Below are 17,679 nucleotides of genomic sequence, written 5' to 3'. Positions count from 1 at the left end.
TTTGACCTCGGGGAAGACGATTGGTAGAGGAAGCATGGTGGATGGTCTCTACGTGTTGGAGAATAATGCTGGTCTAGTGGCGGCTGAGTCCACGAGTTCGTCAAGTGAGAGTCAGGCCTATTTATGGCATAGTCGTTTAGGTCACCTTTCTTTTGAGTCGTTAAAAGTTATGTTCCCAAAGTTGTTTGAGTCCTTGTCCGTGAGTCGGTTACAGTGTCAAACTTTTCAGTTGAGTAAGCATTGTAGAAGTTCTTTACCTTTACGAAATAAAAGATCTGAATTTCCATTTCATATTGTTTATTCTGATGTTTGGGGCCCTGTTACTCTACCTACTACGGCTGGCTATAAGTATTTTGTTACTTTGATTGATGATTATTCTCGATACACTTGGGTTTACCCTATGTGATCTCGAGATGAAGTGCCACAAATTGTGAAAGATTTTCAACGTATGGTGTTCACTCAGTTCCAAACGGAAATCCATATCTTCCAGTCGGACAATGCAAATGAATATTTCCATGGTGATCTCACGAAGTTCTTTGCTTCGAGTGGGTCACTTCAGCGAAGCTCTTGTGCCAGGACACCCCAACAAAATGGTGTGGCTGAACGGAAAAACCATCACCTTCTCGAAGTTGTTCGTGGCTTGCTGATTCATATGAATGTGCCAAAACAGTTCTGGATGGATATAGTATTGTGTGCGACATATATCATCAATCGCATGCCCTCTCGGCTACTAGAGTATAAGGCCTCATAGCAGCTCTTGTTCTCTACAGCTGTCCACCATTTCGATGCGTGTTTTTGGGTGTCATTGTTTTGTCCACAACCCTCACCTACTCGTGGTAAACTTGACCCTCGGGCTATTCCTTGTGTTTTTCTTGGTTACCCTTTATCTCAAAAGGGGTATCGTTGCTATGATCCCATTGCCCGCAAGTACTATGTTTCCATTGATGTCTCATTCTTTGAGAGTCAACCATTTTTCTCGGTTTCTCCTCAGGGGGAGAGTAGGATTGAGGAGAAATAGGCGACAACTCAAATCAACTACCTCCTTTACCCGATCCTCCTCTGTTCCGGGTTTTTCATCGTCGCCATAAGAGCCAGCAGAGTTCAAGAGCCGTGGAGACAGACACTATGCAACCAACATCATCGGATTCACCCGAGGCAGATCCGTCTCATCAGCCAGGTACACTTGCTCCCATTGCTCCTTTAAATGTTGATTCCCCTGTCACCAATGATTTTAATATTCCTATTGCTAAGAGAAAGGGTGTTAGATCTTGTACCACTAATCATCCTATCTCTAATTTTGTGTCCTATGAGCATGTTTTACCTTCGTACCGTGCCTTTCTCTCTTCTGTGGATAGTGTCCCCGTTCCTAAGACCGTGGCAGAAGCTTTGTCAAAACTTGAATGGACAGATGCAATGCAGGAAGAAATTGATGCCTTACACAAAAATGGTACTTGGGAGTTGGTAAATCTTCCTGAAGGAAAGGAATCAGTGGGGTGCAAGTGGGTGTTCACAGTAAAACACAATGCTGATGGAACTGTTGAAAGATACAAGGCTAGACTGGTAGCAAGAGGCTTCACACAGGTATATGGAGTGGACTATGCAGAGACTTTTGCTCCAGTAGCCAAGATGAACTCTATCCGGATTCTCCTTTCCTTGGCAGCAAATCTTGACTAGGATCTTCACCAATTGGACATCAAGAATGCCTTCTTGAATGGTGACTTGGAAGAGGAAGTGTACATGACCCAACCCCCAGGGTTCTGTGCCAAAGGCAGTGAACAAAAGGTGTGCAGGTTAAAAAAATCCCTATATGGGTTGAAACAATCACCTCGGGCTTGGTTTAGTAAGTTCCATTTAGCAGTCCAACAGATGGGATTCAATCAATGCCAGTCAGATCATACCCTATTTGTGAAAAAAGGTGAAGGTAAAATTGTAGCTCTTGTTGTGTATGTGGATGACATAGTGATCATAGGAGATTGGGAGGCTGAAATCCAGAGACTAAAAAAATTCATAGCCACTAAATTTGAGGTGAAGGATCTAGGCCCCTTACGATACTTTCTTGGAATTGAAGTTGCCCGCTCTCACATGGGCATCTTTATTTCCCAAAGGAAATATGTACTAGATCTACTAGAAGACACAAGCAAGTTGGGGGTAAAACCATTTGATTCACCTATTGAACCTAATCACCATCTGGGAGACAGTCAGGGAGAGTTTTTGAAAGATGTAAAGATGTTCCAGAGACTCATGGGGAGACTTTTGTATTTGTCTATGACCAGGCCTGATATTGCCTATGCAATGGGTGTCCTTAGTCAATTCATGCACAACCCTAGGACAACTCACTTTGAGGCTGCAGAGAGGATATTGAGATACCTCAAGAAGTTTCCTGGAGCTGGTTTGTTGTTCCAGAAACACAGTCACTTAAAAGTGGAAGTATATACTGATGCAGATTGGGCAGGAGCAGTCAATGACCGAAAGTCTACCAGTGGGTATTGTGCCTTTGTAGGAGGAAACCTTGTCACATGGAGAAGCAAAAAACAAAGTGTGGTGGCTAGATCTAGTGCTGAAGCAGAGTATAGAGCGATGGCTCATGGGGTTGCGGAAATCATGTGGATAAGAAATCTGTTAGGTGAACTGGGTTTCGCAGTAAGCAATCCTATGTTACTCTATTGTGACAATAAAGCTGCCATCAATATTGCTGCTAATCCAGTTCTGCATGATAGGACGAAACACATTGAAGTGGACAAGCATTTTATTAGAGAGAAACTTGAAAGTGGAGAAGTGTGTACACCATATGTCAGCTCGGAAGAACAACTTGCAGATATCTTCACTAAAGGTCTCCATCATGTGCGGCACAAAGATTCGTGTGACAAGTTGGGCATGATTGACATCTATGCTCCAACTTGAGGAGGAGTGTTAGAATAATGTTAAAATAACTTAGTTGCAGATGTTAGGGCCTGTTTGTCTAATTAAAGTGTTTTTTTATTTCTGTTATGTCGGTTATTGTACTCAGGTGCACAAGGGTCTTTTCCCTTGTTATTTCTGCCGCCCTATATATAGTAAAATAAAGACTGGCGCCGCCAGTACTGTTACATTGCAAAACCTACTTTCTTCTCTCCTCTCTTCTCTTCTCTTCTCTTCTCTTCTCTTCCTCTTATTTCTGGCCGGCCAACACTGTCAAGAGGCCCCACATTCGTTCCTCTATTACTGATACTTAATTTTTTATCTGATAAATGGTTGGAAAATTCTCATTACTTAAAACAGGAAAAAGGGGGAAGTTTACTTATATGAGATTCAACTACATAGGATTTCAAAGAGCAATTAGAAGCAACATTTACAAATTCCCCTAAAAGGACAACCTGTTTAGTCAAAGATGATGCGATCCCACTGCTTCCTAAAATAAACTTGCTATACTCCAGAAAATTCTTTAATTACCCTAGACCATGTTATGATAATGTTCTCGATCTTGCCAATGATCAATCCCACTGTGGCACTTTTCTAATTGAAAATCTTATTGTTCTTTCCTACCACATCACTTAGAAAAGAGCAAAAGGCAAAATGTTCCAAAGGATCTTGCCTCTCATGTTTAATCCAATCAAAAGACCAAGAGGATAGACATGCCATTTTCTCCAGAACCACCTAATGGTGATTGAAAAGTCTCAAGAAATGAGCGTCAGATTTCATGGCCAACCTTGCAATTGATCAGCCAATGCCAATATCACATTGCCTTCCTTCTATCCACATAGCAAAAATTACCAATGTTCAATCTGTTTACAATCAGGTGATCCTTTACAAGAATTTTGTGAAGACTTATTGCGTACATAGAGAAGGAAAACCTTGGATAGAACATGAAACCTCCAAAATCTGCTTCCAAGGAAAGATTGACGGCTAGCACCCTCCATCTTAGAGAAAAGGATTTGATTGTAAAATAGTCTGATCTTTCCGCCATCCATTCTCTACCATCCTGACTTCCAAGGTGGACAATGCACCGGTTAAACTGAAGGTTTTTCAGCAGGAAATATTATCAAAAATTGGAAAGAAGTGGCTTACTCATCTTCCATTAAATCTGTGACTATTCCACTTTGGTCCCCTCCAGCTGTTGGCTTCACAAAACTGAATTTTGATGAAAGTAGTGAAGGCAACTCAGGCCCGTCTGGTATAGGAAGAATTTTTAGGGATATGGAAGGTAAAATTCTTGCCATGTTTTCCGGTCCCATTGCTGTAGGGATTCTTTAAGAGCTGAGGTTTTGGCGGCTCTGGAAGGGATAAGGAGAGGAAAGGAAATAAACATCAGACAATTGATTGTAGAAGGTGACTCAATGTTGGCCATTGGCTGGCTTCAAAAGGAAGAGAATGGGTTCTGGACGTTTTCAAATGAGAAAAAGTTGCATAAGAGGCTAACTCAATGACATGGAAATTAAGCTTCGCTTCAGTGGAGTAAAGGAAGTGCTAACTCCTTTGTGGTGAACTTGCAAAACAAGGGGTGGGAAGAGCTAATATGTTTCAGGCAATGCTGTAATACAATATTTATCTTGGGGAGGGTTAAGTGATTTTACCCCTCTCCTTGCTCTGTTGTATTTACTCTTTTTATTTTTCTAATAAAATTTCAGTTACTTACCAAAAAAATGCGCTGACTAAACTTACAATTGAGTTAATAAGATCTATTTCCGAATTATTGATGATGCATCTAAACTGAGGCCCAAATCACATTATGGCCCAATGGCATGAATTGGGAACAATGGCCTGGCCTTAACAATCCAAATTACCACCATTTCTTTTGGGCAATCTGGAAATATTATGCCATCTACAGGGGAAAGGACAATACATAAGATGCCTAGTACCATCCAATCAATCTCTATTTTGGATACATCAAATTACATATACATGGCATTTTGTAAGACAGCTTGCATCATATTATTGTATTTTATTTTGTAGACCCATTAGTACAAACTATGCATGTAGTGGAATCGTATATAATATAATATTAATTGTTAGCTTAGATATACTATACCCTTGGATATACACTTGGAAATCGTATATAATAAACAACTCATTAGTTTACACAATACTATACACTTGGATTTATCCTCCTCTTGCTCACCTCCCTCAGATATTAATGAGTTGTTTATCACTCAACCTGCTTCTTGCCACACAAAAAAGGTTCAAAATATTGATACAGGGTGATACACCGGTAGGGTGTATTGGCCTGTATCGGTACTGTTTTTTGTTTTATTTTTTATTTTTGAACCTGGTTCAGAGGGGCCAGTTTACTCCCCTGAACCACTCGCTGACCCGAAACACCCCCTGTAGGGGTGTATCGGGAAGGCTCCAATACGATACGTATCGGCCGATATGTGACGATATTTTGAACCTTGCACACAAAAAAAGAGAGAAATTATGTTGTTGCACTCAACCATCTTGTGGAATATTTTGGGATAATGGAATGCTAAGAATTTTTTAGAAAAAAAAAAGCTAAAGATACAAACTCAGTTGATCTCTAAGGTGAGAACCATTTATTGGGTTTTGGCCTGTGAAGACTTCAAGGAGGTTTCAATGGATTATCTGTTAAGGGGTTGGCAGACAGTTGCAAGTGTTTTATCAGGGACAACACAAAGAATGGTAGAGTGGAAGGGCCTAGAAACGGGTAAACTAAAGTTGAACTTTTACTTCTCTGATTTTTGTCCTACTGGTCAGCATTATGCTGTTCTTTATTTGTACATAGTTTCATCCAGATCCTTGAGAATCTGGTTCTTTTAGCTTGCGATAATAGCAATATATTATGTTGCTTATAAAAAATACTATATATGCATGTTTCCTTGATTGAAGCAGGTTGCTTTAATTTGGTATCAAATCTACATTCAACTGATGGCCTTTTCTTGTTCTTAATGTCTTTTGGCTATTTTACTTTTCAGGTCGAGAAAGCAAGGATTCACTATGAATCCCTTTCACTCTCATCAGCTTGTGAAGCTGTACTAGAGATTGGTAATGCTGGGAACTTGTACATGGATGATCATGCACCGTGGTCTCTTTTCAAGAAAGGGGGTGCTGCTTCAGAAGCTGCTGTGAAGGTTTCTTGTTTGACTCACTAATCATCTTGGATCCTCAATTTTCTTTTTCATAACCATGACATGAGAGACAAGTAGGAAGAGAAAAAGGGGGAAGGTAGGAATAAAATGAAAGATGATTAGGGTGAGTAAATTAAGTGTGGTTCATAACTAGCTCATATTCAATAAACCACTTCCCCCACATCTGCCCCCGTTCCCCCAATTATTTTTTAACAACTTCATTTCCTTATTTTTCCCCATTAAAAAAAAGAAATAAATTTTGCACTGGATCAGTCTTAGGAAACCATTGGCATTGGTTATAGAAGGTTAACCCAAGTAATATGATTCCCCTTTCTTTTCTCCAAAATAATTACAGTTTGCATCTGCTAGATTCTATGCTGAACCAAGTGAAGCAGGGCTACTTTTGAAGTTCTTACTGATAACTGATTCCTTTTATTATTGTGGGTCTTTTGTTCAGGATCTTGTTACCATATTGGAAGCTATGAGGATCATAGCCATTGCATTATCTCCTATTGCTCCAAGTTTAAGTTTAAGGATATATGCACAGCTTGGCTATTCAAAGGATCAATTTGATGCTACAACCTGGGTTTGTTTTCCCCTGCAGTTATATCAAGTTTAAAATCTAGGTTATAGGTTTCAATAATTGGATTGAGTGTTTTCATGTTCTTTGCAGAGTGATACCAAATGGGGTGGGCTGAAGCAGGGCCAGGTCATGGCTCAGCCCAAGCCTGTCTTTGCAAGGATCGAAAATCTAGTGGAAGGGGATAACAGAGAAGCAAGTGAAAGGCTAGTCAAAGATAAATCAAGGGTACCACAAACTCAGAGGTTTGCAGAAGCTTAGATCTATCTGGTTGCGGCTCAATAATGTCTATCCACATCAATTATAGTTTGATTTAATTAATTATTGGGTAGAAAATATATATTTGAAATATATTTTCTTAGCAGGTAGAAATTCTTTCTCGTCTCCTAACTCAAGTTTGTTTTGGGGAATGGGGATTTATTTTGTATCAGTTTGTATATGGCATTATGGAAGGATTCAAGAGGTATGAATTTGAGAATTGAAATGCATGATAGGGAATGGCAATGGGGCAGGGATCATATTCCCCATCCCCAACCCCAAATTTGGAATAAAATCCCCATTCCCGACCCCTATCCTTGTTGGGGATAAAAGTTGTCCTCCATCCCCAATCCTCGATTTCCTCGTGGGGACCCGAATCCCTAGATTTTTTTTAGTTAATAGTATTTTTTGAAAAAAAATTACTTAAAATAAATAAAATTTTTAAAATATCAATAATATCATATATATAATAATACTATAGATTTAATATATACTCGGGGTTGGGTCGGGTCGAGGTGGGGCGGGGACCTCATTCCCCATTCCCAACCCCGATGATCCTTATTAATCCCCATCCCTGACCCTATTGGGGATGGGGAAAATTGCCATCCCTACAGTACGGCCGATCCTTGGTCTGGGTCCTAGCCTTAGATTAGTCCAAGTGTCTGGGATTTGCCTGGTATGCACTGAACTAGCCAAGTGGTGTGCCACACATTTTCTTACTTTCACCAACCTTCTTCAGCCATTACCACCATCCGCCCCCTCCCTTGTGAGATTTGCCATTTCGACGACTCTAATCCCCACGATTGGATCTTCTAAGCCGAACGATATTTTGACTTCCATCATATTCCTGACGAGAAGAGGATTGATATAGCATCCTTTTACATGATCGGCAAGGCTCTGAGCTGGTTCTAGTGGATGCACAAGAATTGGCAGCTCTACCTAGAAGAACCTCACAATAGCCATCGAAGAAAGATTTGGTCCATCCTCCTTCGTCAACCACGAAGCCTCCCTATTCAAGCTCACCCAAACTTCTACCGTCTCTGAATACCAATCTTAATTTGAGACCATCACCAACAGGATCGATGGGTTGCCTGCTACAACCATTTTGAATTGTTTCCTCTCGGGTCTTAAAACAGAGATTCAGAGAGAATTAGCCGTCATGAACCCTGCCTCAATCTCGTCGGCTATTGCATTGGCAAAGTTGATCGAAGATAAGCTCCAGCATTATCCACCTCCAACCCACCCTCCTTCCACCACCCCTCGACCACTGCCACCATCCATAACTCTACTCCCTTCCACCAGCTCTGTTCTGACCAAACCTTCCCACAAACCACCGTTGTTGACCCTACCTCCACCTCCGAAGCTTCCCCTGCATATCCGTCATCTTACCCCATCAGAGCAGCAAGCTCGTCAGCATAAGGCTTGTGCTTCAATTGCTACGAGAAATACCGCCTAGGAATCCAATGGTTAGAAACTCTTGGCCCCGTTACAATTGAACATAAGGCCCTCACCATGTCCTTCCATCTCCAAGGGAACTAGATCAAACTACATGGCATCACTTCTCCTTCTAGTCCCACCCTGATTTCTCACAATCAGCTCCATCAATTGGTTTCAACTGACGTGGCAGCTGCTTTCTACCATATCGACTATCGAGGTGCAACGAGCCCTCCATTTTTCCACCCTCCTCCCTTTCAGGCCAAATTCCCATGGACACCCCACCAGACTTTCGAGCCTTGATCCTTAAATTCTCCCCTGTTTTTGACTCAACAACTCAACTACGACCCCATTGCCCAATTGAGCACCGTATTTCCCTCGTACCACAATCCTCCCCTGTCAACGTTTGCCCATACTGCTGCCCCCACTTCCAGAAAGAAGAAATCGAGCGTCAGGTGAAGGAAATTTTAAGAGCCCAACTCATCCGCCATAGTACCAGTGCCTTCTCCTCACCAGTCTTTCTAGTAAAGAAGAAAGATGGCTCATGGCGATTCTGTGTCGACTATAGAGACTTGAATGCAGTAACTACCAAAGATCAATTTCCGATCGCGACAGTAAGTTGCTCAACAAGTAAGATGGGGCTGCCTATTTTTCGAAAATTGATCTACGCTCCGGCTATTTCCAAACCCGAGTACATGAATCAGATGTGCCAAAAATGACTTTCTCAACAGACGAGGGCCATTATGAATTTCTCGTAATGCCTTTCGGCTTGTCGAATATGGTCCGGATACCTTTCAGGTTATAATGAACTCAATTTTCTGACGTATCTACGAAGGTATGCTTTGGTGTGTTTCGACGACATACTGGTTTACAGTTCCTCTTGAACTAACCATCTGCAGCACCTTGAGACGGTCAAGACTCTTTCGGACGACACGTTTTATGCTAAGCTATCTAAATATTCTTTTGGGAGGCGCGAGGTTGAGTATCTGGGGCATCTAATCTCTCAAGAGGGGGTTAAGGCCGATCCTCAGAAGATTTTGGCAATGGTTTCATGGCCTCAACCGACCACCATATCAGCACTCCGTGGTTTCCTTGGGTTATTACCGCAGGTTTTTCTGACACCATGCCACTATTGCAGCTCCTCTCACTGATCTCCTCAAACGGGATCATTTTTATTGGTCTCCAGCTGCTGCAGAAGCCTTTCATGCTCTCAAATCCACTATGGTATCTGTCCTTGTGTTGGCATTACCCAACTTTTCCATTCCCTTCACGGTGGAAACAGATGCATCGTCGACTGCTGTTGGGGTAATTCTCTCCCAGAACCACCACCCAATAGCTTATTTCAGCGCAAAATTGGGACCTCGGCTTCAGCAAGCTTCCACATATATTAAGGAGGAAGGCGATCACAGCTGTCGTTCATAAATGGCGGCAATACCTCCTTTATTAGGAGAATACCGGTTGAAGCAAGTTGCCATGAGTTTTACTCTCGCAATGAAATTTGTTATCAAGTTAGTTATGAATCGATTTTGGTAAATGCCACGCCAGCCTCCTTTGGATCCTTGTAATAAACACCTATATATTTGATAAGTTTAATGATGGAAATACAGCTTTTTCTTCGCCATTGTCCTGCTGCCATATAGTTTTATATGGTATCAGAGCTCCGGGCTCTTACCGAATAGATCTCCTCTTCCAATGATCAGAATTCACGCTTCTACCTCCATCCTTTTGATAGTCCTAGTACAGTGTGAATGGATGATGGATTCATCATATGGATGGCCGAACCCTGTAGGAAAGTTGGGCGAAATTTCAAAATTTTCTCTCTTCCATCTGGGAATCGCATCCCCTATTTTAGAAAATTGCATTTTCAATGATCATTTTTTAAACAAAACCGAACCAGATCTGAAACCATTAGGAAGTGAGGGATATACCTGATACGAAGTAGTAGTAACTCCCAATGAAGGTGTTCACGCCCAAGGAGAAAACCAAAACCCGCTTCCACTGAATATGACAGTGCGTGTTGAAGCAGGATTGGTAGGATGACTCTTCAGCAAGAACTAGGATTCTTCAGCAAGAATCGAACAAGGGCTGGTGAGCACGACTTCAGATTGCTTCTTCTGCCAAGAAGCAATACCAAGAACACTTCTTGATCACTTCCACAAGTGAAGATCGAACTGGGTAGGGGCGGCAAGAACATAGGAGAACTCTGTAGATTGTTGTGTCTTGAAACTGAGGAATTTGCCCCCTATTTATAGCCTTCTTAGGATCAACCTCTTAATTTAATTAGGAGAGAGTTTCTTGATCCAAATATGATATTTGGATCTGGACTCTTGAATGGATAAGACTTATCTTATCCTTTAGCTAATCCTAATCAGATTATAAATTATATCTTGCCCTTTTTAATTAACTAACTTAAGCCTAGTTCGAATTGGGCTTTAGGCCCATTAAGCTTATGTGCTCGTTTACTCCTTAACTTGTTGCCTAGTTGGTTATCTTTGTATGGCGTGGGACCCTTACATCGATCTATACATCAACCACATGGGTTCAGTCCAACCTTTGTTACAAGGCCTGGCCAAATTCACTGTAGGAAACAATGAACCCCTGAGTCCATCACAATGAACTCTTAATGAGCCTAACATTTACACTAGTGACATGGACATTATCATTTCGCCAACTCCTAAACCTGCTATAGCCCACCAACCTCACATAACCATCGTCCACTTTGCTCCAAGAGACCTCCTCCACACCTGGCTGATTATATTTGTCCAACACTTCAGTCACAAATTGACTCATGCAACACTCACTACCCAATCTCCAATTTAATAACTATGACTTCAATCCCCTCTACACAATTCGAGCCTTCTTGTTATAATGAAGCTAACAAGCATGACTGTTGGAAGCAAGCTATGTCAACTGAACTAGCTGCACTTAAGCAGACTCATACCTGGACATTAACTGACTTACCACTGGGAAAGACTCCCATTGGGTGTTGTTGGGTCTACAAAGTCAAGTTTAAGTCTGATGGAACTGTTGAGCGTTACAAAGTCCGCTTGGTAGAAAAAGGCTACACTCAAACTAAAGGCATTGATTATACAAAGACATATGCCCCAGTTGCTAAGCTCGTAACAGTACATTGCCTCTTAGCTCTGGCTGCAACCCGAAATTGGGAATTACATCAGATGGATGTGGACAATACATTCCTCCATGGCACTCTCCATGAAGAATATACATGATTCCTCCACCTGGACTTCTGCCTCCTAGGGATCAGCGTGTATGTCGCTTGAACAAATCCATTTATGGTCTCAAGCAAGCCTCACGTAATTGGTTTGAAACTCTAGCTCATGCTCTTCACCAACGGGGTTTCAAGCAATCAGTTGTTGATAATACCTTTTTTTACTTTAGTACAATTAGGCAGCATTTTTGTTATACTTGCATATGTTGATGACTTGGTGATTGCCAGAAATGATCTAGCTCGTATTTATGCTCTCAAGGATTACCTACGACAGTGCTTTCCAATTAAGGACCTCGAAGCCCTTCGATATTTTCTTGGAATTGAGATCTCCCAGTCTTCTTCCGACATTTTTCTCAGTCAATGGAAATATACCCTTGACATCCTTAAGGATGCATGCATGCTAGGTTGCAAACCTAATATGTTTCCCATTGCACAACAACATCATTTGGGACCTGAATCTGGCTTGCCAATTGCTTAATTTGATTAGTACAGGCGACTTGTGGGTCATATATGTTTCCCATTGCACAACAACATCATTTGGGACCTGAATCTGGCTTGCCAATTGCTTAACCTGATTAGTACAGGCGACTTGTGGGTCATCTTCTCTATCTTACTATTACAAGACCAGAAGTCGCTTATTTAGTTCATATTCTAAGTCAGTTTATGAGTGATCCTAGACAACACCATTTAGATATTGCAATTCATGTACTTTGATACTTAAAGGCTGCACCTGAGCAAGGAATACTCCTTTCGGCTGATTGTGATCTTCAATTGCGAACTTACTGTGACTCGGATTGGGCTAGTTGCCCAACCACTCGGAAATCCGTCACCGGCTATCTCACAACTCTAGGACACTCTCCTTTGTCATGGAAGAGTAAGAAGCAAGCAACAGTGGCACGCTCTTCTGTTGAAGCCAAGTATCGTGCAATGGCAATTGCCACATGTGAACTGTTGTGGCTGAAGAAACTCTTCTTTGATCTTGGTCTCTCTCATCCACAACCCATGAAGTTATACTGTGACAACAAGGTAACACTCCACATAACTGCTAATCCAATATTCCATAAGCGTATCATACATATTGAAATAGATTGTCACTTCATACGAGAGCACTTTCAGTCTAAAGCTATAACTACGGCTCATCTTCCTACATCAACTCAGCTTGCAGATATCTTTACCAAAGCTGTTGGCCGAGATAGGTTTGCTTCTTTATTACCCAAGTTGAGCATCTTTAATCCTCATGCTCCAACTTGAAGGGGAGTATTAGGAGAATACCAGTTGAAGCAAGTTGCGATGAGTTTTACTCTCGCAATGAAGTTTGTTATAAAGTCGGTTATGAATCTGTTTTGATAAATGCCTATATATTTGATAAGTTTAATGAAGGAAATACAACTTTTTCTTGGCCATTGTCCTGTTGCCAGTTTTACATCCTTGGCCGACCTTTTGTTATTCTCACAGACCACAGAAGTCTCTACGAGCTTCTTCATTAGACCATTCAAACGCCAAACCAACAGAAATGGCTTGTGAAATTGCTCGGGTTTGAGTTCTCCATACAATATAAATCTGGGTCTGCTAAAGTCGCCTCTGATGCCCTGTCACAATGGTCCCAACCAGCATTCTCTCTCGCTCTCGGTCAGTACCAGAAATTTTCGATGAAATTCGACAATCGTACATCACTGACCCCAAGACCCTTGAGCTTTTACAGTTGGTTGTCGAATGGCTAGAACAATTTCCCAACCATATGGTTCGGAATGGATTATTATTTTTTCATGGAAGAACTTACATTCCTTCTTTAGATTTGCAGCTCTGGTTGCTGCAAGAACATCATTCCTCACTCGTGGCCGGACACTTTGGTATTGCAAAACTCTGGCACGACTTCAATGATCATTTTATTGCTCTTCCATGACCAAAGATACGAAGAAGTTTGTAGTTTGTAGCATCTTGCAACATCTGTCTGTAGAACAAATAGGATACTTAGGCACCAGGGGTCTTTCTCAACCATTGCTAATACCCTCTCAGGTCTAGAGTGATACTACTATTGGATTTTATCCAAGGCTTACCGGTGATTTGGGTGGTTGTTGATCGACCACCCAAATATGCACATTTTTGCGTGCTTCCCTCCTTTGTCACTGTGACTAAACTTGTGGAGCATACAGGGACAAGTTATTTCTCAGTCACTCCCACCGCAAGAAGGATGATGATTTTGAGAAAATGCTTTTTGGGCTTTGTTTGCTTTTTAATAAGTCATTTACCTTACTTAGGCAAACTTATTCATTTAGGCAAGCGTTTCCTTTCTTAGAAAATATTTATCCAAATAAGTGCATTTATCAGTGTTCTTTTATTTCTTCATTAAGTTATTGAAACCATCCAATATAAATCATATTGGATTATCCATGAGCATGAAAATTTGGACAACATCATCCAATAATTAAAAACAACAAAAAACAGTTACAGTTGTAGAAGGGATGAACCATATCATTATTTTTTACCATTTGGTCCTTTTTACTCCAGATGGTTTTACCAAGTCTTGGAGACAATTTCAGTTCCATTTGATGAAAAATAGATTGGGTGATTTTTAACAACAATCAAAAGTTTTGACAAAGGCTTCAAAAAATAAAATAAGTTTTTGAAAAACAAAATAACGATACATTGTTCCCCAATGTGTAAGATTGTGATTTTCCAAACAAAAACAATTCACTAATGATTAATGAACACCCCTATTAAGTTATTTATTTCTAATCAAAATACATCTAATTTGTTTTTCTGGTAAAATACATATTGAGATGGAGTTATTTTTTATTTCTTGATTGTAGTTGGGACCCATGCGATGCACGGGTTTTGCTAAGCAAGAATGAAACAATAGAAACCTATAAGCAAATTGAAAAAATAAAAATAAAAATAAGCCTATCAAGTCCAAGCAGTTTGACAAAAATCTAAGATGATCTATAATAGAAGTTAATGTAGTTTATGAAAATAATAATAAATATAGATTATGGAAATAAGGTTAATATAGTTCACCAATGTGAATAAAAGATAAAGTTAATATAGCCAAACATTGCACTGGTGTTTTTGAAAATTATCAAATTATAATTATTGAAATTATGTAATTACTGTATTATTTGATGATGATAATTGTTTATTATTATTATTATTACTACTGCTATTATTATTATTACTATTATTATTATTATTATTATTATCTAATTATCATTTTCAGTAAAAAAATTATTGAAATTATCATAACTATCAAATTATTGAATTATCATTAATAAGTAAAACTTTTCAAAAATTATTTTGAAAATTACTGTCATTACTATTTAATTTTCAATAATTATTGATAATAATTGTTATTTTTATTTAATTATCATTTTGAATAGCAAAATTACTGAAATTACCATAAATTGTTCAATAACAAAATTACTAAAAAAATTTAAAATTTGAAAACTATCAAATTATTATTGAAACCATTTTAAACAACAGTAATTACTGAAATTTTGAAAATTTGATAATAATATTAACATTATTACTAATATTTCATAATTGTTATTAAATAGTGCCAAAGTATATTTCAATAATAATAACAAAAGTATTGTGTAACAAAATCTATTTTGAACATTACTGTCATTATTATTTAATTATGAGTAATTTTCAATAGTTTTTATAATTATTTATTGTTGTTGTTATTATTTATCAATAATTTTATTTATTATTGATAATAAATAAATGTTGTTATTATTATTGTTATTGTTATTGTTATTGTTATTGTTATTGTTATTATTATTATTGATAATAAATAAATATTGTTGTTATTATTATTATTGTTATTATTTAATAAGTGTAATTATTATTTTATAACTGTTGTTGGTAATAATTTTATTTATCAATAACATTTATTATTGATAATTTCTGTTAATTTTCATAGATAACATTAATTTAAATTTTTGTTAATTAATAATTTTCAATAGTAAATAAATTGTTATTGAATAATAATAACAATTATTAAATAGTAATAATAATAATAATAAGTTATTATTATTATTATTATTATTATTATTATTATTATTATTATTTTCAAAACAACAACCGGATCAAAAAACAATCTGGACTGGAGTTGACCAAATCAAGAAAGCGGTCCAAACCGACGGGATAGAGCGAACACAGCCACGGTTTAATACCAAGTTTGGATTCGGCTTCGGATCTGATCAATTTAAATTCATCTTCTTGACCCGCGTATATGCTACAGTGGTCGCTGGACATGGTGCAGTGACAGTAGCAAAATAGGGGTTCTCTTTCACCGTTTTTTGTCTGTCAAAGGGATCACCCTATGGCACTATTCGCATCAAAACCGACCCACATAGGCCGGAAAGATATACCTGAGAGGGTGCGAACGGTCATGCTCTGCCCCTGTTCTTTCGTCCAAAACTAACAGAATGTTGTATGACGTCCATAACCTGCAAGAGAATGGGATGTACGTGATTGAGCGAAACCCCTGTTTTTACGTCCAAAAGAAGAATGGAATAGTGCATCAATACTGCACGATGGGGTGGAGCCCCTGTTTTTACGATGGAGCAAAGCCCCTAATTTGGCTGCCAAAGGGATCCAATGGCGTCGTCGTCCACTATTTCCATCAAAACAGACCCACATAAGCCAGAAAGACTTACCTGGGATAGTGCAAAACTGATGGCGTTCCGCCCCTGTTTTGTTCTGTAAAACTGAGAGGGAATTGTGAACGGGAAGATAGGTTTTGTTCAGTAAAACTGAGAGAGAACTGTGAGCAGGAAGAGAGAGGTGATGTAGTGACCTGTGGGCGGGAAGAGAGAGATGGAATAGGGAAGTAAGTTTCTATAAGAAGTTGGGATTTTTTGGGTGGTTTCGTATTATATCACGACCTAGAATCGTGAATGATTTTGGTTGTAGGTTGACATATTTAGTTGGGGTTGGAAAGAGAAAATGTTGCTGAGGTGGCAACTTGAGAGGGGTGGAAAAGAAAGAGAGTTGCTGAGGTGGCAACTTGATTGCAAGGGTATAAGGAAGGGGGCTAGGAGCGTTCCCTTGGGGCAAGGAAGGAAGAAGAGACATGCCATTCGTAATTGGGTCAGGTCAAACTAAATCCATCCCAAGCATTCTTTTGTGTTATGTATTTTTTGATGAAGTTGTATTAATTTTCAATAATTTTTTAATAATGTTTATTAAGTTTGTCTATTGTTGGATAAATTTTCATTATTTTTATTAATTTTTAATTAAATTTAAATAAATAAAATTTTTTTAGTTATTGTTTGTAATGCATGAGTTTTGTTTAGCGAAATTAAAATAGGGCCTTAAGACATTTCGACCAGGGAGACTTGGTCAAGGTCCGATGCAAGTATTATTTTTGGGTCATGTGTTAGATAATTTGTATTATTTTAGATGAATTTCAAATTTAAAAGTAGTATTGAAGTTATTAACCTTTCTTTATCTTTTTTAGTGGAATTTAAACTATTTTTAAATTAAATTTAAATAATAACTTTTCAATTTTTAATATTTTATATTATTTTAAGTGAAATGTAGGTAGATAACTCAATTAAGTTAACTATGTTAATTCAATTAAGCTATGTTATTAAAATTAAATAAATTCAATCAATTAAATAAGTTAAGATAATAAAGTCAATTGTGTCCATCAAGTTAAGTTAATTAAGTCAAATTAGTTAATTATGTTAAGCTGAATCATTTATTTAAGCATTAAGTCATTTGAGTTAATTAAGTTGCTTATTTGGTCAATTAATAAATAAATTAAGTGAATTATGTCCATTGGATGTCTTGACACCCAACCTTATAGGGTTGGGTTAGGATCATGTTTCTTTGGATGTAAGGTTGGGATAGGGTTTTGATGCTTCAATACATGTCAAGTTTGGATTTCATTGACCATATACTAGCCAGGTCATAATTCCCCTACATAGAGGGTCTTCTTGTAATTTGGTATGACTTAAATTTTAACCTGTCCCCATAAATTTGAAGTTTATGATTTTTAACCGAAAAGGTCAGAATTTATGATTATTTTTTATGTTTGTTTGGGTTCTTTCATCATAGAAGAAGCAACACCTTGGAATCCATAAAACATTCATTAAAAAAAAAAAAAAACATAA

At 38.5% G+C, this 17,679-nt stretch overlaps 1 protein-coding gene across 1 annotated transcript in view; it reads left to right on the top strand.

Annotated features, from left to right (window-relative positions):
- OVA1 (methionyl-tRNA synthetase / methionine-tRNA ligase / MetRS (cpMetRS)) overlaps positions 1 to 7,192 on the top strand; it is a 68,800-nt gene extending 61,608 nt beyond the window's left edge. Inside the window, exons 11-13 of the mRNA XM_010262277.3 lie at positions 5,907 to 6,062; positions 6,517 to 6,645; positions 6,733 to 7,192. Of these exons, the coding sequence (XP_010260579.1) occupies positions 5,907 to 6,062; positions 6,517 to 6,645; positions 6,733 to 6,900 (453 nt within the window). The 3' untranslated portion in view covers positions 6,901 to 7,192. The remainder of the gene's footprint in view (positions 1 to 5,906; positions 6,063 to 6,516; positions 6,646 to 6,732) is intronic.
- Positions 7,193 to 17,679: the final 10,487 nt, after the last annotated feature.

The sequence above is a fragment of the Nelumbo nucifera genome, chromosome 7 (genome assembly GCF_055504915.1).
Source record: "Nelumbo nucifera cultivar China Antique chromosome 7, China Antique-T2T, whole genome shotgun sequence".
NCBI lineage: Eukaryota > Viridiplantae > Streptophyta > Magnoliopsida > Proteales > Nelumbonaceae > Nelumbo > Nelumbo nucifera.
Note: the sequence above shows the minus strand (reverse complement) of the source record. Positions and strands in the feature narration are given on the sequence as shown.